This window comes from Ptychodera flava, chromosome 14, assembly GCF_041260155.1.
Source record: "Ptychodera flava strain L36383 chromosome 14, AS_Pfla_20210202, whole genome shotgun sequence".
In the NCBI taxonomy this organism is placed as follows: Eukaryota; Metazoa; Hemichordata; class Enteropneusta; family Ptychoderidae; genus Ptychodera; species Ptychodera flava.
This window is the reverse complement of record NC_091941.1, coordinates 5,917,886-5,939,127: the sequence shown is the minus strand read 5'-3', so window position 1 is coordinate 5,939,127 and position 21,242 is coordinate 5,917,886. Positions and strand designations below refer to the sequence as shown.

At 36.8% G+C, this 21,242-nt stretch overlaps 1 protein-coding gene across 5 annotated transcripts in view; it reads left to right on the top strand.

Annotated features, from left to right (window-relative positions):
• Positions 1-21,242, top strand: part of LOC139149082 (protein PALS1-like) — a 55,326-nt gene that overhangs the window by 31,988 nt on the left and 2,096 nt on the right. For 3 of the 5 annotated variants that reach the window (XM_070720626.1, XM_070720625.1, XM_070720627.1), the window contains 13 exons: positions 801-910; positions 2,601-2,652; positions 8,967-9,938; positions 10,848-11,056; positions 11,783-11,860; positions 12,846-12,998; positions 14,856-15,017; positions 15,667-15,744; positions 16,289-16,488; positions 17,754-17,875; positions 18,537-18,704; positions 19,628-19,830; positions 20,621-20,731. In XM_070720626.1, the coding sequence (XP_070576727.1) occupies positions 801-910; positions 2,601-2,652; positions 8,967-9,938; positions 10,848-11,056; positions 11,783-11,860; positions 12,846-12,998; positions 14,856-15,017; positions 15,667-15,744; positions 16,289-16,488; positions 17,754-17,875; positions 18,537-18,704; positions 19,628-19,830; positions 20,621-20,731 (2,618 nt within the window). Of the gene's footprint in view, positions 1-800; positions 911-2,600; positions 2,653-5,953; positions 6,187-6,259; positions 6,405-8,966; positions 9,939-10,847; positions 11,057-11,782; positions 11,861-12,845; positions 12,999-14,855; positions 15,018-15,666; positions 15,745-16,288; positions 16,489-17,753; positions 17,876-18,536; positions 18,705-19,627; positions 19,831-20,620; positions 20,732-21,242 lie in introns of those variants that run through there. The other 2 variants (XM_070720628.1, XM_070720629.1) reach the window with 2 other exon arrangements.

Sequence of the window (21,242 nt, the reverse complement as noted above, 5' to 3'; positions counted from 1 at the left end):
GTCAGCAGTCATGGGTGGCCAAGTGATTTTTACAAAATGAGAATATTAATCAGGCATAATAAAATGGACAAGAAAAAGGACGCAATGATTCTTAGTATGAAATTCAGATAGATCAAGTTATTGAATTAGATTTACTTACCTACTCATTTATGAATTTACCATAAACAAAGTTACATTTTTGTGATGGATGGTACTTGGTCAAGGTGTTCATCTGATAAACATGCCATTGCCATGTTGACAGGGATTGAGTAATTTTATCAAGTCAAGACTTGTACATTCTGTTTCCAGAAATATGAGTTGTTACTATCCTTTCACATCTGACCAAAAAATAACACAAACTTAATATTTTTAGTGGATATAGTGGTCATTATCAGTAATTTGTTCATAAATACCATGGATAGTTTGTGAATAGTAATCTAGCTATTCTGGACAAGAGAAGAAATTTTGATTAAAACAGGTTTAGTTTACATGCTAGTAAAGTTTTGCCCTTCTAAGTTACAGATATGAGTAAGTTTTAGCATACCATGTTTTACTGAGCCTACCGTGACCTTTGACACTGTAAGATTAAGGTCAAATATTGAATGTGATAAAGTAATGTAATCTAACAGCTGCCTCCATTTTAACTATTTCAGTGAGTTCATTAGTGTTATTTCTTGCAGGAACCGCCCTCAGCAGCATACAACTGTAATTTCCAGCTTTTATTCGATCAAGGAAATCTCTTCAATGTCTAACTTTGTTACATGTAGCTGCAATTGAATTTTCGGAAAATTGAATCTGGTCTCGTATCCATCTTCCCGCAGGTTCACCAGCTGACAGAGCTGATCTTGAAGTAGGAGATGAAATCTTGGAAGTCAATGGTCACAACTTAGAACATTCATCACATGCAGAAGTCATTCAACACATTCACAAGGTAACCTGATTGGATGCTTTACTTTCCGATTAGTATGTGAGAGAATCGAGGGGCAGCCAACTTGTCAAGTTTGAGGGAGTGTTACCAGAGATATTTTTACATATGTTAATATATAATCCTAAGGTGTTCTGAATAATGGGAAAATAGGAAAGTGAAAGTTATTTTGACTGCCCTCTCACCAGTTTAAAAATCATCCCCTTTTGTAACCCTTTCACCCCCAGTTCCCTGTATACAGGTCCAACTTTACCATAGAAAACAATGGATTTGGGACAAACCATGGTGGTGAAAGGGTTAAATCATCCCATCTTACTCCTAGAAAACCTCCCTCCTTGCCTATTTTCCCTCACCAAAGCTCCTCACTGTCTTCTCTATGCCATATGGTTTTGCCCGGTGCATGACCAAATCCCATCAAACCAGCAAAATATTACTCCGTAACTACCTTCTTTGCTCTTTTACACTTGTCCATTGAGTAGAAGCTTAAAATTTCCCCACCTACTTATGATAAAAATATGCCGACCGCCTCATTCCTTGTCCACCAATATGAGAGGAAACTTGTCTGATCACCAAGAAACACTTGCAAACACCTTTTTTTTGTGAACAGCTTTGTTGGTTGTCCCAGATTAGCGTCTGTGTGTCAAAGAAAATCATTTATGCAAATTTTTCCAGCAGATTTGATACATGTGGACACAGACATTTTGAATTAAAAAATTAGAAAGTACGCAAGAAATTACAAGTGACAGCACACCAAATTAAATTTTTATTGATGCTAAAATTATGTAGACTTTTGTACGTACAGTATCAACCTAAACACCTTCTTGTACCCTGAGAGATTCCAAATACAACACTTGAAGATTTGTTTACACTACAAACTTGATGTACTCATTTCTAAAATTGTTCATGTCCGTCAATTAAATATATTCAACCAATGGAATGCTGGACTTGTGGTTTTTTGGTCTGCAGTCTCTTTGGCCACGAGTGCTCATGTTCATATTAATGGAGGTTCTTGGCGTTCATGTACAGTGAATAAAGAGAAATGCTCAAAGCCCGTTAGAAGAAAAAAAATATACATTATACTGTGTCCTTCCTGAGGACAATTCAACTCTAGTTCCATTTTGGTGTCATAGAAAGGAACAAGGGAGGAAAAATTGACTATAAATATCAGGCTTTACTGCTCTAAGGAGAAAAACAAAGAATGCCACAAATGGGGTCAGTTATATCCAAGACCAATAAATTTTCAAATTTCCAAAGTTCACCGATCAGTAGGCTGTAATGGTCTTCAAGGATACAGTTTCTATGCATTCCATCCATACAGCATAGACTACAAGAATGGAAAAGAGTTTGTTAAAAAAGATGCCATATCATGATTTATTACAAAGCTTATTTTTAATTTGCATAGGCACAAAGCCTGTCAGCAACGCTTTAGGCCTAGGGTTCTCTTTTTAACTCTGTCATATTTAGATAAGGGGAATATACATGATGTATATGAAGTTTAGATGTGAATTTCAGAGCTGATACTCAATGAGATTTTTACATCACTAGTTTGAAAATTTTTCACTATTCCAGTCAATGATGTAAAGCTAATAAAAAAAGTTGTATACTACATGTACCCCTTGAAGTAATTGCTTAGTTCTCACTGTTAGACTGTCTTTGTTTTCTGGCGACCAACTTGTATGTTTCTTGTTTCTTTCAGTGTATCCGCTCTAGATCAATATGCCTGCGAGTCAAGAGGAGGTCGCCAGCCGGTAAGTACCACTCAATCTCTTCTCCATTTTTGGATGTCAGTGATCTATTTACTGTGTCAGGGTGATTAGGCAACTCTCAGTTCTACATGGAAGGATATACCCAGGGAGAATGACTTTGACAAATGGGCACATAATTCAACTTTGCTGTTAGCAAACAGTACACTGGTACCTTGATATGCAAAAGAAATTATTAAATCTTTCTTGGTTGTTTTTGTCGTTTCATGGTGTCTATTTTTATCAGATTCAGTCAGTTTGACATATTTTTCTTGGGAAAACTGAGACCTCTTCTTGGTCTGCCATTGGATAATTCATATATTTGATATTCTCAGCAGATGTAAACTTTCATGCTGATGAGAAACGCCTCTTTTTGTATGATAGCGTAATGAGTGACATTTTCTTGTCTGACTGGACTTACTATAGTATTATAAATGGTAAGCTCTGGTGATAGTGATCATTAATTCTAGCTCTAAGGTATTTCCATGAGTTTTAAGTGTAGTACTTATGAATGTGGTGTTGCCAACCTTATAATGGTAGTTGGTAGTCAAACTGTTGGTTGAAGAAAAATGCATTTGCTTTCAAACAAATTGCTGCCCATTTTTGCATGAAGACCATTCATTCAAACATAAAAATCTGTAAGAATTTCAGAGCTGCTCAGAATTTGTTTCAGATTTTGTCTTGTATATATTGGTGTGTTTTAGCCATCACTAGTATAGTCGCGCCAGCGCTTACTGACTACGCATGCGCTTATTCATAATATACTATGCGAGTAACCGGAAGTGTACCCTTCTTTCACGGGCGCCGCCATGTTTTTTTTTTTGAGTACTCGTAATAAACAAATACGAAACAATTACCATTATATAACATGCCATTTATAAAATATACCTCTTTTATTAGCCAGTAAATGTTATGCCCCTTGTCACCGATACAAAATATCGTTTATGTAGATAAAGGGAGAAACTGTCGTGCATATGAACGGGGGCATACGCAAAGAATGCTGGGATTTAATTTTAAAAAGCGCCCCCTGTGTCAATAATTAGATTCAAAATTGCCAGTTTTTTAGACGGAACGCTGTAGTTTTCAGCACGAGGGACCGTGTTTTCAGCTTGCAAGTGGAAGGTGGGCAGTGCGGTTACCATTGCAATGATAATGATTGCATAATACGTCCCTTGTTAAACGCAATAGGCTGTTATCATTGTAAAAATTGCCAATTTTTGTCCAAAATTTTTACACGTTACAGAAAATCTATTATCTGCTCTGCTGCAGGGTTTGACGTCGTGTACTACGTGAACTGCTTTCATCAGAGGGAAACTGGGCATATGTTGCCATATAAACGTTTATGAAGTAACAATTAATTACATTTATCATGAATCAATACAAATAACATTGCCAATCTTAACCCCTGGCGCGACACAAGGGCTGAGCCCTCACTAGTAATAGTTTTATAGCAAAATAAAACATGATTGAACAACAAATCTGCGTAGAATACTTACAAGTCAAGGATACCACTGCATATAGTAAAATTCCTTGTGATGTTTATGGACTGGTACAGTGAGAACTAGGCCCTCTACAGGTCAACAGTGAATATTGTCCAAGGGAAACACAGATAAACATTTAAGCAGTATCTTTATTCAAGAGATATTCTGTCATAAGGACCTGGATTGGATGTTAAAAGAACCCTGTTTGCACATTATTCTCACCAGTATGTTGGTTCACTCCAGTGATTTTAATATCCAAACACATCATGCATTGGTGACATTTACAGAACTGTAAAGTGTGAAGTTTGTGATTGCTTGTCAGATTTGTACAAAATTTAGCAGCTTTGGATTTTCTTTGAACACAGCAGTGCTTATAGTTGAGATTCACTTGGTACTTAGATTTCTCAACATGCAGTATGAACAGCTGATTTGGGAAAATGTCAGTGGAATAATGATTTGAAACCAAATATTAATGCACTTGTTTCAGTTTTGTTGTATGGTGCGCACATGGTGCATTCAAAAAGATATATTGGTATTGAATTTATTTATAGAGTATCCCCTTATCAATTACAGTTTCAAATCTATATGTTTAGGATGATTGGGTTTGAAAATGTGACTCACCTCACTAGACAATCTTTTTTTAAATGTAGAAAATAAAATGAAAAGTGTTGGGTCCCGCATGGGTCACTTTTCATTTCATTTACTAGGACGATTTGCATATTGGGTTTGCCATCACTGCTAAATTGTTCAAAGTAATGTTAACCTAGAATGTTTCAGGTTCAGAGTTGTAGGAAATTTCAGCAAAGTCAGTGCTGTTGACATTTTTTTTTTGTATAAAGTTTACAATTGTTATTGTTTTCTTTGCTTATAAGGCTTTGTAGCAATCATATTTCAGTTCTTGTGTTCACTTACATCATATAAAGTAAAGTCGTTTTGTTGTGGGAAATTTGTCCTTTCAAACCATTTATACACAAATATCTGAAGGAAAACTTCTTTTATGAGAATATGCTGTAGATAAAGATACCTTGGTGTATGGAAGAGGTTTTTATATAACAAAACATGGACTTTGGAATGTTCCTTAGGATCTCCAACAATCCAAACTAGAGTCATTTATGTGCAAAATAGATGGCATTCCACAATAAATCTTGGAAATTTAAAAGTAGCCGCTTTGTATATCGATTACAATAGGATTGCTTTGAAATTAAGTACAATTTGTGGAATTGTGGTGATTATTAAACAATTCTTTGAAGTTGAGATATTTTGTGTACTTCAAAAACATCCGTCTGATGATTGTTTCAACAAATGGTACCAGACCATTCTTTAATCGTACCTTATCCATAAGCAGCTAGTGTGTGACCCCTTGGAGGTCACGCTGTGCCACGAAGTTCTTCTCAAATGAGTTCATAAATGTGTTAGATAGCTCCATTAAGTCAAGAGGGGTGGTGGATCTGTGAGGGACACTTTGATTTACATTGGCAACGATGCGCTGACAGCAAAAACTAATGAGTGGTGATAAAAATTGGTCAAAATTTGAAGGTTTTGTACACATTGCATGTTTTTAGTGAGTGAACAACAAGAAAAAAATGTTTTCAAGGTTTGATTCACAGTCATTTCTCTAGGCCATGTTCATCACTTGTGGCACATCATTCAACACCATCTCTCTCCTCTTTCCTGGTCTCCAGCAGTCCCCTCATCAGAGTTTTCATTTGCATTTATATGAAATAATTCCACCAACAATATTTACCAATCATATTTACACACTGAGAAACTTGTTGTGACCACAGTACATTTGCTAGGGAGTATTTGCCCATCTCAAGCCTTCGGCATTTTCCTCAGCAAGCCAGCCAGGCAAAAGGCCGGCACCACCCACATTTTTTCAGTAAACTGTAACTGTGTTTGCCTGTCATCAGTTTGCGGCGAGAGTACAACCGTGCCAAGGTTTCTCCTCATGGACAATAACATCGTCTAAGTTATATTTTAGCAAAATATCAGTTGTTTTACAAGCTGCACCACTGTGTGAAACAAATCAAGTATTTGAAGTATGTTGCTGTGTACTGAGGTCAGTTGAATAATCACTTCATGACATCTTGACTTGATAGTGTTTTATTACATCCCAGCACTATGTTGTAAGCAGCCAGGCCTCTTCCATACCCCTCCCTATGCCTTTTTTTTTCGTAGTCCAACATGGCTTCTCTGTTAGTCTTTGAGTCTCTGCCATGAGTAGATTTCTGTTGTTGTAGGGCTTCAGAAAGCACCATAGTCGGCCATGCATTTCAGGTAAACAGTTCATTGTATCTGCATGTTGTCCTGGTGGTGATTTTCCAGAAAAGTTTGACGTCCAGATGAAGTTGGATCGTTCCTCAGAACGTGGTAATATGATATTGCAATACTTGTAACAGTAAGGTTTGCCATGCCGCGATGCTTCAGCACTTGTACTTCTGCCAGCTCTCTATTCTGATAAACCTGTCGCTGATCAGACAGGTCAAATTTCTACCCCTTTTCCTTATCAAAGGCAAATTATTAACTGTAGCCAAAAGGCGTTTTTGAAAGGAACCGCCACATGGTAGTCCTGTATTTTGTACTTGTCTGGGTTGTGTGAAAAGTCACTGAATGTGCTACTTTTCATTCTTGTATATATTTGAAAGGGTTGCCAAGTTCTTCTAGTTAGAGTTCCCTGACATACGTCATGACTTTAATGATCTGCAAGTTGGCACGTTTAATTTAACAAAGCTACTTATACCAATCTCTGATCCATCCACATCTACACTCAGTGAGTCCAAATTGGACAAGACTTCAGACAGAGAACATGCATTCATTTGTAACTTGAACTTGTTGTTTGAATCTGTTTTAAAACTGAGGCATTTATTGTAGACTCTGTGCTCTTAATAGCCACAAGGCAAAGGTCAGTCTGCCTCAATAAATTTCCACCAGTAGATTGTCCCCATTCCTGTCCTTACTCAAGTATGTAGCATTTTACATATACTTACTCTGATTTTTTAAGCCTGCAGTATTTGTTTAATACTCTCTCGGATCAGCTGTCAAAAAATCACAAACATTCTTTCCAGTGTCAATGTTTGTCTATGTCATCCCATCTTCAGGCCACATATTTTTTCCCTAATAATTTCTCTCTGTCAGTTCCTTATAATCAGGTGTCATAATGATTCATTTCTGCTGTGCTGAATTTTCTGTGATTTCCTCCTTTCACTGTATTATTATGCATGATCAGGATTCTTTGAAAGACTGTAGAGAAACATCAAGTGTTTCTAATTTATATATCTTTTTTCCTGCCATTGTGTTCCTTGGACTTGTTTGTAATCTGGCATCAGCATGGACTGGTTAACGTGGCTGACGTCATATTTGATTGAGATAGAGCCCCTATTCAGTGTATTTAATCTGACTTGGTGTAATGTCAATTAGTCAGACGACCAGGGTTTAAATTACACTGATGGCATCCGATGGCTTGTTTTGAAGGATGAAACTCATGCTTTGTCTCTTTAGCCAATGTCTTTAAAAATATAATTTATAGAATAAGAGAGTACACTAAAATGTTTTCAAGTTGGTGGATAAGGTTGGAATGTTTTCTTCCATGACAAGAATAAATATTTGCATTCTGAATTGGTATTCAGCGATCTTGAATGAAAAAAAATATCACAGTGGATTATTATTGTGTCTGAAGGGAGCAATTGTATTACTTTGTCCAGCGGAAAGTGATTTATAAGTTTTAATTTGTGGGGTATTCCTGTTTGGGTATCGGCGGTACATTCAGGCAGACTTTCAAGGTGGAGCAGTCTGACAATATTGGAAGTGGTGGGAAACCCAAGGACACTGGAATTTGGAATTTTAATTAAGTATTCACAACAGCCTTACTCAGTCTATGGAAAATTTACAACTCACTTTGAAGGACAAAATTTACAACTCACTTTGAAATAATAATGTGATATTGAAACAAATGAATCCCAATTCCACTTCAGAATAGCATGGCCATTGACATTTGAAGTTGTGTTAGGATACATGTATGTTGAATATAGGAACTAATCAAGCATGGTAGCTGTGATTCATTTCCTGATATGCTAACTGTACCAACAGGACAATCTCACTTGATTCTCCCACGTTTTGTGACAAAGGAAAGTATCCATCGGATCATTTCATGGAATGGTTGCAAGAAGATAGGTCGTGTAAGATTTTAGGTGCTTCTTTGGACAGTTGTAAATTTAGCCATTTGTTTATACTGTGTTGGCAACAAACAGGTGCTCAGAAACATAACTTGCTCACAATGCCTTTAATGAAATGTTGTTAGGCTCTTGCTGTGATGATTGTAATGATGGCTGTACATTCCTTGTTTCTCAGCAGTGGCATGTCCATCTTGTCCTTGGTTTTCACTTTTTGTGATTTCACACACATGTACTTGAGGACAGCATTTCACATGTTAAAATGGTACTTCAAGTATGAAAGTGCTGCCCCTAAAGAGCAACACATATGGAGGTTGAAGATTTTCACCATATGAACTTGCTATGAAATGTCAACTTCATGAAAAGGTAGCAAGGCAAAATGTTAAAATTGTCAAACCAAACAGTGTAAGGAAACATTTTATTCCTCCTATACAGGGAATAATTCAAAGAACATATTTGGAGAAAAAAGAGACACAAGCGATGTGTACCCTGTAGTATAATTGAACAAATTTCATGTAGAGGACAGTGTGTGAAGGAAGAATTTTACCTTCGGGTACTCATGTCTAATATAAATATTTGGTTGTACATTATCAAAAGCAAATATTTTGATTTTCAAGATTTTTTCAAGATTTATGAAGTCATTTCCTTTCTCACTATCTTTTTGAAACAGATACCAGTGGGATAGACCCCAGCAATATTCAAGAGGCCTACGTTATAGCAGTGGAACAGCAGGCCAAGGAACGGTTGGCAAAGCTGTCGGCGTTAGAGAAAGTCCAGCCCATTGATATGACAAATATGCCAACATTGGAACGCCCTGGTGAAATCAATGGCACAGACGTGAACGGAGTAAGGGACACAAAACAAATCTATGCACAAATTCTGAAAGAACAGAACAGAAACAAAGTTAACGGAATACCAGTATCTGGGCTAGAAAATAACAACGCCAGAGTGGAACCTGCGATTACCGCAACCAAAGTTGAGACTGAATCTGAGTTTGATTTGTCTGCTCTTGGAATTACTGCCAGCGAAACTAGTGCAATTGGTGATAATTATTCCCTCAGTAGCGATAGTAGTGGAAAAAGATTAGGAAACCTGTATGTGGAAACGGACTCAGAAGCTGAGGTGGAAATCACCAAGTATATCCCAGAACCAGGAAGTCAACCAGTCTCTGAAGAGATTGTTGTGAAAACTCACAGAAGATCAGAGGAATCGCCTCCTGATTTGTCTGTCTTAGATGCTGTAGACAGAGAAGAGGAAAATAAAAAAGCTACTATGAGTGTACCGGATTACGACATGGACAATTTTGTTCCAAGGGAGCTCCCCGTGGACTGCCCGCCTAGCTTTGTCGCAGCTAGCGGGATGAAGGACCCTCCGCCGTTCTTCTCACCTGAAGTGGACGGCAACATCCATTACAAGGCAACCTTGCCCAAGGATCAAGACAATAGGAAAATACAAAAGAACAAGACGGAAGAGTGGAGGGTGAAACCACAGACTGTGCCTGCAGCAAATGTAGTTGTGACTCCAAATGCTGTGAACAGAACCAAAGAGGATCTGAGAAGACAGCAAGAACTCTCACAAATAACCTCACAACCAGAGGATGTCAGGCAACAGAGTGTGCCTCCACAAACTGCAACAACTGTAGGTAAGTGAAACTTCTGTGTTTGTCAAGCACTGACATTGCCAAAGCTACACTTTTGGGTATTGTCAACGTAGGCAAGTATAATAACATACTACAGACACTGATTGCTACCCTTATGGACCACAGAGAACAGTGAGGGAAGCTGTAAGAGTTTCCATAAATGAGTCAATTATAAGTCTCTTATGCCCCAAACAGCCTACACACATTCCATTTGACTAACCAAGTATTTACTAGAATGAAGATACTCTGTTCAAAGAGTTTTGCCTCTTTCATGATGACAAAACAAAGTTTTGACACATTGTGATACTTATGTAAAATAATAATAATAATAATAAATAATAAATACCAGTATGTGTTCTGTTTATCATAAATGATTGAAGTTTACCTCGAAAATTAACAAAGTAACTTTTCCCCTACATCTGCTGTAATATATGAGTAATTGATAACAGATGAACAATCCAGTTTCCATATTATGAATACCAAATGGTTAACATTGAGATATTCCAGGCAAACATTCAGAATTAGCCATGAGTGATCACAGTATTCAAAATATCTTCATGAATATTCTAATAAAATTTTCACTTCTGAAACAGTCAGCTTTAAAATGAGGCCAAGGATACTTTATCATGAATTCTCAACAAGAAGCACATTTCTGCAGATGCATACGAACAACAAAATTTATTTCTTGGTACCATTTGATGCTAGTCAGTTGTGTTGTATTGTTATAAAAGAGTAGATAGTATTACGCATATTTTGTTGCAGATGCATATAGACATACGTACCACAGATAATATTACTACCATCATTCCGAGAAAGTAATGGTGGACACACACAGTGCCATTTGGTGATAATAATGCTGGTACATTCTGTACGCTATCACAAAGGTTTCCCTGTATATTTGTATCTACCCAGGAATAGAGGAATTGTTTTCATCTCTGAACAACCTGAACAGCGTCCTGAAAGGCTCTCAGGATGCGGAGGATATCAGGTTCCTGCAGAATCTGTTTTTGAACCAAGACTTCCAACAGGCAGTCCAAGTACACAACAAGGTTACAGATGTACACACACAAGAGGTTCCAGTGGTACCTGTCATACACAACACTAATTATCTTGTTGCTGAGGTAAGGTCAATGATCAAATGTTTGTGGTGCAATTTCCTGATCCCTGGGAGGAACTGCAAAGAGAGTTTCGTGAAAATTCTGTGTGCTTGCCAGTACTACTAAATGAATATGCCAGAACTTTAAGATCTGTTACTAAATCAAAATTTGGGTTTACAAAAATTTCAGTCGATATTACAGGAACATGGCATGTCTATTCATGTTCCTTCAAATCCAAATAAAAAATACATGGTTATTGTGGCAATGATATCTTATCATTAAGAAATTAAAACACAGACTATTGGATAGCTCGTATTCATGATGTTATGGCTTTAATCCAGTCACATGAAAATGGGTACATGCATATGCAACATATTATAAATACATTGTAGAACCATAAGGTTTAATGATGTTACTCTTCATTCTTCCTCAATGTACCCCTTGTGTATTTCAGTTGAATTTATTTTGTCTATCAGTTACAATGGCATTGTGGTTACAGTCATTATGCCGATGTGTAACAAAAAATGTAGTGATTGTATTCGGTGATCGAGTACAAGTCACGTCATGAAAGTGTTTTCACATTTCAACTCCATGATTTTTATGTGAATTGACCAACTCCTGGACCTTTTCACTGTACAGCAATTATCCACCACTTCGCAGCGACAGCAGGCAAGCTTAACAGTGCAATCGTTTGTTCACAACCTTTGGAAGTGTTTGTTGGTAATAGGTTTGTGCTGTTTCTTATTCCAGGTGAAAGGAATTTTAAGAGATGTGAACACCAGAGAAAGTGAGGAACTCAAACATATCTTCAGAAACGTTGAATTTGAAGTAAGTATTGTGTTTACAGTGTGATTTCAGCATTTGCATATCGTACGTTTATATTTGCATGACAGAACCAAAGTCTTGAATTATGTTTATGGAATATTTAATAGCAAATTAGACATAACAGTGGTATAAAACGAGTCATAGGTAAAGGACACAAATGAAGTTGATACATTTGTTATGAAAAGTGAGGTTAACCTCAAGTAGCTGCACAAAACGGACTATAGCGTCATAGGATTTTGAGATTCCAATTGTGTGTATATAAATGGTCCCAAGGTGGCTTTTAAAAATTGTAATGGCGCATTGAGGGGAGGCCCGCATGCCTTCTCAGTACAAGTTGTATCAGATGGTAGACCTGTTTGCCATATTTATTCAATGTAAATTCACATTTAGCAGGTGAAAGGTACTGCATACAGGCTAGCAATGTAAATATGGGTATCTTCTGTATTCAATGCATGCATAACTGAACTGGTCAGTAAAGATGAATGACTTCTCTTTCATCTATGAAACTCATTGTCATTCTGAGTCTGTTCCAACACTTCCTGAAAGGTAGAGAGAAGTCAGCTCAGGTCATTGCTACCTCTACAGGGGTGAACAAATCCTGTAGTTGAAGTTCCATGACCAAGTTGGTTTTTACTCTTACTAGATTGCTGTTCTACCTGTCCAATGTACCTGTGAATATTAAATGCACTCACATGAAAAAAAAAATGTATGTAGGACTAGCTAAACATAATAAAAATGTACATAGGTTTGGTTAAACTAGACTGCAGAACAACTGGGATACATCGGTACAGCTTTGGGATGACCAAATACTGAATGATGTTGTTTACCCATGCTCTATTATTGTAAGGAAGAAGTGAAAATGAAAAAGAAAAGAAGACCTGCTGTTAAGCTTCTGTACATTTCCTTCTTGATTTCATTCCAATGAGGTCATTGATATGGGCGATAGAGGAAATTACAATACACTTGTCATGTATTGCTCTCCCAACAGTCGCTTGTGATGGCCCATGACACCATTGCTGCTGAAGATGGCTGGGTGCCAGCAGCAGATGAAGACTTTGATGATCAACTTGAAAGAGCATCCCAGTATACTGAAGAGGATTCCGTGAAAATTGTCAGAATAGACAAAACAGCTGAACCATTGGTGAGTTCCAGCACCTATTACTTTGCCTGGGAAAGTTACACTTTTAGGCATGGATTTAATGCCTTTGTTTACTATCATATGCCTAGACTACTTACAAGGAAATGTGGGTGGAGGAGTGTTACAGGGTTACATTCACTTCCTACATACAGCTGAATCGTCATTTATATTAATGGATCAGGGTAACGCATGAATTTATGAAATAACAGTCAAATAGTGTGTATATCCAAGAGAGTTTTGAATCTGATAAAATAATAAGAGAACACATGGAAATACGGAAAAAAGGTAAAAATAGTATTTTTTCAAAGTAAAATTTTGAAGGATGCAAGTTGTCGTTGGAAAATAATCAAAATTCACTCTCTCACATTATCGTCGCTTGAAATCTCATTCCGTGTAAGCACAGTGAATCAGAACTTTTCTTATGTGAAAACATGTGACCTGCGGTAAGAGATTATTAATTTGTAGATGTTAACAGATATTATTAATTTCCCAAGCTCCTCTTTGGAGAATTTCAATATAGATTTTACTTGTAGAAGCCTTACAAGAAAGAACACTTGTGTCGAGATGTATGCACAAGGAAATTATTTGAATTTTACTGACAGTGTTTTGCCTTTATGGGAGCTGGAAGGTCTCTTCAGACGTGACTGTTAGCATTAAAAAGTTGGTAGATGTCACTGTGTGACTGTGCTAGAACTAACTTTCATGACCTCAAGTCTGATGAAGTGCTTACAGCTGAATAGATATTTACAAAAGTACAGAGTACAGCGACAGGTCAGAGAATCCCCCGTGGTTTGGTACAGTACAAGTCATTGTGTTCTGCATTAGATGGTGTATGATCTGTTGTCTTGGCAATGACAAAAATAGAAAAATCACCATTTCCGCAATTAATATTAAAAACTAAACATAAAGTACATTATGAAGACTAATTATAATAATGAATGTTAATGACATGTAAGTAAATGTGATTGATAGTAATGGAATAGAGCCAAACCATGGAGTTGAAAAGGTTTAAAGACTTTAGTTTCTAAAAGTATTTATTTTCATGTAAAACTTCCATAGTCATTCACTTGATCAGTGACAATGCAGTGTTGGTGAAATTAGTAATCGGTATTTGTCTAGTCAATTTAAAACTGTACCAGAAATCTTATCATCTTTCTTCATACTGGAGTTTAGTAGTACTGGTAACACAATTATATCAGTTTTGGAAACACACATTTGAACATGACAATTTCCAAATTTCCACCAATTTAACCGTAGGGAAAAGTTTCAGATTTTTCTTTCTTAAATGCTTTTATTTTCACCAATGTTCTGCATTCAAAAAAACATAAACATCCATACGTTATGTTGAAATCTGCATGGCCACTCAGTAATTTGTTGGAACAAAATCCTCTCAGCTGTCTCCCTACAGAGGGCCAAAAGATTTGAAACCGAAAAATAAGTAATCGGTATATCAGCATTTTTAGCTTCAGTCATGGTCTATTTCATGAATGTTTGCAAAACATACTGCTAGTGCATTCCAGGGATGAAACTAACAACAGTTTGAAATAAAGATTTAACATCAATCAGAGCTGTGACAAATTCTGTTGTTTCATTTTCAACACCAGGCTTGCAGATATTTTGCAATCACAACTTAAGTATTCCAGACATAACTGATGGGAAAAGTTTGCCAAGTTCAAGATGAATACTACATTTATCAATGGTATTTAATATTTCACAGGAGAAGAGAAATTTCATGAGATATTTGAGTACAACATGTAGCTGTATATGAAACTAGAATGAGTAACACTTATCATGTTGACAAAATGCACCAAATTGTTTTCTGATTTGTTCATGTGGTGTTGCATTTTCCCCGCATTGCAGGGTGCGACGGTGAGGAATGAGGGAGATTCCATCATCATTGGCAGGATAGTCCGCGGTGGTGCAGCGGATAAAAGTGGACTGCTACACGAAGGAGATGAAGTTCTGGAAATCAATGGCTATGATATGAAAGGAAAATCAGTCAATGAAGTCTGTGACTTAATGGTTAGTGCTGAAAGCATTATCAGAGACAATCTAGTGAAAAATTCTCAGCAGGCTCAAAGCAGTGTTTCAGTGAATCTTGAGATATGAATGTTTTAATTTGTTTAAAGTGATCAAGGCTGAACGTTTATTTGAAATAAATATTTCAAGTGGAGGCCTTCTATTTAATTAATGATAGAAAACTAAAGTAAAGACATTGACTGTCTTGAGATACGTGTTTGTTTTACTTTCCGTGAACAAAAGAATTTGCAACCTAAATCTGAACAAGGGTTTGTGAATTCTTCGAGTGCTTTTAAATCAAGAACTTTTTGGGTCACTTGTCATCCAATCTTTGAAAAGAAATAATTTCAGTTTGTGGTGGGAGATATGTGTTTGTTGAGAGTACAGAAGGTCATTGTGTGATATCAAAAGGTCAAGCTGGTTTAGCTTTGGGCTTTGACACCTGCTACGTCACTCAGATGTACTGCAACGTTCACCAGGCTATGCTGTAACACAGATAAGACAAAGTATGAAACTGACAGTAATGCCCAAAGAGATGAAAGCAAGATTGAATTGAACTTTAAAAATGCATAATTCAAAATAATTTTTGAGCAGTGGGAAGGATTACCGTGTGTTGACAATGTACTGATACCATGTGTGTTTCATGTTTCAGGCAACTATGACGGGAACATTGACCTTCCTACTTGTGCCGAGCAGGGAGGTTAAACAGCCGGTCAAGGAAACTGCAATTGTGAGTAGTAATAGATATTGATATTTAATCTCTATGCAAATATACCAAGTTAATTCATTAACCTAACTCTTCATCTAGTGTTGTCTCTTAACATCAGTGTATATGGAAGCTCTATAAGTATCTGTACATTTGTCTAAATCTATCAAAACAATTCATTAATCAGTTTACACATTGCTGCAGAGCTTCTTAACAGAAATGTTTTCACAACAAAAACCAGACCAGAGCGATATGAAATGAAATCTCATATATGTAAAGGCATCTAACTTTACCTGCAGATCAAAGTCTTTTTATAGTTATATCAAAACCAGTATAATGACACACCTGTTGCCTTGTGTTACAAAAATATTTGTGAATATATTTTGTAAAATTATATATTATACATTATGTTGTGTAAGATTATATTATGTAAATTTCTTCATATTTATAATGTCTTACACACTTTGTAAAATTATCTGAAAATAAATTCCAGTGCCACAATCGTGAATCAATGAATACCGAAATCAGAAGTGGAGTAATGTATCGTTCCCTGTTCCCTTCACTAAAGGTTCACATTAGAGCCAACTTTGACTATGATCCGGAGGACGATGTGTATATTCCATGCCGAGAGCTGGGGCTGTCTTTCCTGAAAGGTGATATCCTACATGTGATCAACCAAGATGACGCAAACTGGTGGCAGGCATACAGAGAAGGTGAAGATGATCAAACACTGGCAGGACTCATACCCAGCAAACATTTCAGACAACAGTAAGTAGAAGTCAGCCTGGGACAAGAGCATTTACCCTTTACCTATTTGACATTGGTACACCCCTATTGTTTTCAGTGGGGTAATCAGACTATATACAGGGCTATTGTTTTCATTGGTGTAGCCGGACTATATACAGGGCTATTGTTTTCATTGGTGTAGCCGGACTATATACAGGGCTATTGTTTTCAATGGGTAGCCGGACTATAAGCTTATAGGGCTATTGTTTTCAATGGGGTTGCTGGACTATGTGAAGGGCTATTGTTTTCAATGGGGTAGCTGGACTATATAAAGGGCTATTGTTTTCAGTGGGGTTGCTGAACTGTATACAGGGCTATTATTTTCAATGAGGTGGCTGGACTATATACAAGGCTATTGTTTTCAGTGGGGTTGCTGAACTGTATACAGGGCTATTATTTTCAATTAGGTGGCTGGACTATATACAAGGCTATTGTTTTCTATAGGGTTGCTGGACAATGTGTAAAGGGCTATTGTTTTCATTGCGGTTGCTGGACGATGTGTAAAGGGCTATCGTTTTCAATAGGGTTGCTGGACTGTATAGAGGGCTATTGTTTTCTATGGGGTTGCTGGACTATATACAGGGCTATTGTTTTCATTAGGGTAGCTAGTCTATATAGAGGGCTATTGTTTTCAGTGGGGTAGCTAGACTATATACAGGGACTATTGTTTTCATTAGGGTAGCTAGTCTATATAGAGGGCTATTGTTTTCAGTGGGGTAGCTAGACTATATACAGGACTATTGTTTTCATCAGGGTATCTGGACTGTATAAAGGGCTATTGTTTTCAATGGGGTTGCTGGACTATATGAAGGGCTATTGGGGTGAAAGGGTCTATTCTTCTTGCCATTATTCCAACAATTGATTTTATGTACATGTTACAAGGCACACATTTGAGACAAGTGTTAGATATCAAAAAATAGATGAATAAGTGAAATCAAGAGAGATACAAGAAAAATTAATAGCAGAAGGTCTCCCCTTCTGTCATAATTGACTTTAAAAGTAAAGGTCAAACAATGGTGTTGTTTTTCTTTCACTATGACTCAACTGTACCATCATTCATTAATAATTTACCATTTCACTCTGCAGGGTATTGTCAGTAAGCCAATAAATAACACATTAGAATTATTGTATGACAGATCAATGTGACTGGAGTCCAAAATATTGTTCTTATAAATTACCCACCATCAGTTTGTTAATTTGGATGATTGCAGTGCGTCAGTTGATTAATGATTGTGTTATTTAATCAGACGAGAAGCCATGAAACATACGCTGGTAGATGACAAAGAGCCAACCAAGAAGAGGGGATGGTTTTGTGCAAAGAAGAGAAAAAAGAAGAAGAAAGTATTGTACAATGCAAATCAGAGTGAAGGTAAGACAAGGTGTTCGGCAAGTCATGTCATTATTTCTTTGGGTCTCTCACTCTTTTTTTCCACTCTCATAGATTCACGCACACTATATCAATAAACAGATGAACCCCTGTGATATGGAGGGAGCAAAACAAGTTTTATGACGATACACTGCCAAAAAATTATTTTTCCCTTGCACAGGAGAATAGTTTTATCAGTTTGTTATACAGTATATATCATCTTAGTCGTGAATTTTAATGCAGTTAGCTGGTGCTGAGTTTTGAAGAATTTTAGCAAATGTGTAAGAATCTCACCGAAAAATATCCATGTAACTTCACAGAAAATTACATGAGCATTTGAAAATAAGGTGTATGTCCTCTTAACACATCAAATATCTCTTGGACCTCCGTGAATTGAAGTAAATATTTTAAAGTGACATTGAGCTGAAACTTACGTACTGGAATGCATGCATTATGATATAAATCCAGGGAATTAGAAATTTAAACAACTTGTATTGTAAAAAGAAATTCAGTCAGCTTCTGTCTAAATACAAGCTTTGGTCGTAATGGAAGACTTACCTCATAGCAAATAGAAATGCGGTCTCACAATATTCCGCTGAGCTTGAATGTGTTACAACTCTGCTGAATACATTGCTTTTATTTGCTTTGTTGCTTCTTTTTCCAGAATATGACGTCGATGAAATTTTGACATATGAAGAGGTGGCACTCTACCAACCACGTGGCAACAGATTAAGACCTATAGTACTGATAGGACCAACCAACGTAGGCAGACAAGAGCTAAGACAGAGGTTAATCGACACTCATGCAGACAAATTTGCTAAAGCTGTTCCACGTAAGTAGCACCCCCCCAAAAAAAAAAATAAAAAAAAAAAGAAAAAAAAGTCAATATTAAGTTTCTATTTTGATTGAAAGTGAAAGAAACATGTCAGTAGATGTTTGCTATTTTGTTTGTCTTCATGGGTGTTTTGTCTGAATTAAGAAATATGATATGCATTGTCACACTGCTTAACAATGCAGAGAATGCATTACAGTGGAAGACAGGGCAGGCAAAATAGCTTCTAGTGTTCTAACCCTTGGCATCTGATGTGAAAGGGGACTGAACTCTATTGTGTTTTTGATATTGCATCATTACAGAACACCCCATTACTATGTTTATGAGTGCATTACTGTACACTTGAATAGTGGATTGAGGTTTAATTTTGTGAATACAAAGTAATCCTAAAATGTTTAACAATGAACAGTGAATAGATAATATCAATGGCTTCAACTGTTTGTTCTCCCACTGTTTTATTCACCTGAATGTCCTCTAGGTGAACACAAAATTCATCGACAATGTTTTGGGTAAAATCACCCTACTCACTATGCCGTGAGCCATATTTCACTTTGTATGGTGATCTAGGTGGTTGTTATTGGTTTTAAACTTACAACCCACAGTAGCAACTTGGCAAGCAAAGCGTTCAATTCCCTGAAATCACTCAGCCGTATCCTTATCTGTGAAAAAGATGGTTCAATAACCAGCTGAGCAGTGAGGAATTTAATGTTTGCTAGTCGGTCAACAAAGTGGTATAATCAGGTCACTGTACGTGCAAAGAACACAGTGACTGTACCAGTCTGAAACATGGAGTGACAGCCCACCTGCAATAATGTCTTAACTAATCCTATAAACCCATAAAGCTTTAAGAGTATAGGGTGGTTTGAATACACTAGCTGAGGGATTTTGATGCAAACATTAAAAAAATATATTTGAAATTTCAGATACCACAAGAAGCAAGAAATCAGGCGAGGTGGATGGTAGGGATTACTACTTCATAAGTAAACAGAAGTTTGAGCAGGATATCCTCTCTGGAAAATTTGTAGAACACGGAGAGTATGAGAAGAATATTTACGGAACCAGTCTGGATGCAATCCGACATGTGGTGAACTCAGGCAAATCTTGCGTGCTCAATTTGCACCCACAGGTAAGGGACCGTGGATTGTTGAAATCTTGTGCATTGCATAATATCACTGCATTTGACCCCACACAACCTCTCCCCTGAATGAAATTTGGAAGTGCAAGAATCTGATGAAGAAATTATGATTTTAACTTTGCAAGTTGGTTGTCGTAAGATTACACAGCTGAAAGGTTTTTAAGCAACAAACATTTTTAAACAAAATCTGAATAGTGATTGAGTATCATACAAATTCAGGATTTTCATCGGACAAGCTTGGCATTTAGTTTGTTCATAGTCTGGACTATGGTTTGTGTGAATTTGCATTTGATAATCAAAGTGAAACTGACCTTCATCCCCTCACAATGAGTTTTGTACATCATTTGTATATTTCAATTAATATTCACGGTCTCAAGTGAAGACCAAGTGTGAAGTTCTGGCACTGTCATGGCTATGGAGGCATCAGCATTGAACAATTTGTCAAAGTGTGAAATGCAAACATCGAAAGTTTTGCATGTGTTTACTCACAACTGAATAAAGTTATGTGTATTTCAGTCAGTGCAGCAATGAAATTTGTTTTCTGAAAAAAGAATATGCTCATGGTTTAGAATTAGATAAATGCTTTTATGTTCGTGGTCAAAGGCTAACTAGTTTTCTATCAATTTGCACTGTTTATGTCTTAAGACAGAACATCACATTCTTTCATATCGACCATTGTTTCTTTCAACACAGTGTTAAAGCTTTCCACTGCATATGTACATTACAGGTCACCTATAAAGTGAAATACCAATAACATATGACTGGTTTTTTTTTCTCTCAGGCATTGAAAATTCTGAAACATTCAGATCTGAAACCATACGTAATCTTCGTAAGACCACCATCGTTGGATAGACTACGACTCATGAAAGCACAAACAGGAGAAAACCTCAAGGTAAAAAATTACTCTGACTTAATGATAAAAGTATGGATGAAAATTTATCTGAGTGTCATTCCTTGATGATGGAAATTTGCCAAGATTATGTTATTAGCTGCTCTGACATAACTATCTGTAGGAGTTGGTGTTATTTTACACATTTACACATACCCAGGGCTGTGTTTCTCATTTCACAAGATGACATGTGAAAGGTCACCACCAGATACATTCATGCTAGATGTTGCTATCATGTCAGGGAGTTTGCTCCGGGCATTTTTGGTGTATTGCCGTCTTTATCAACTGCAGCCTATGTGAAGTCATGCTTTTAGTATGAAACAGACTCCGAGCAGAGAATGTTTTCTTTTACTCTTATAATCTGAATAAGAGTGCTACGGAGGTGCTCAGCTTCGTGTCTCTTTATAGAGAGTTTTCATTACCAGTTTGAAATTATGCCTACTTATTTGCTGAGTTTAATCTTTAAATTAATATTGCCATTCCATATATAAGCCAGGTTTAACATACAGTTGTA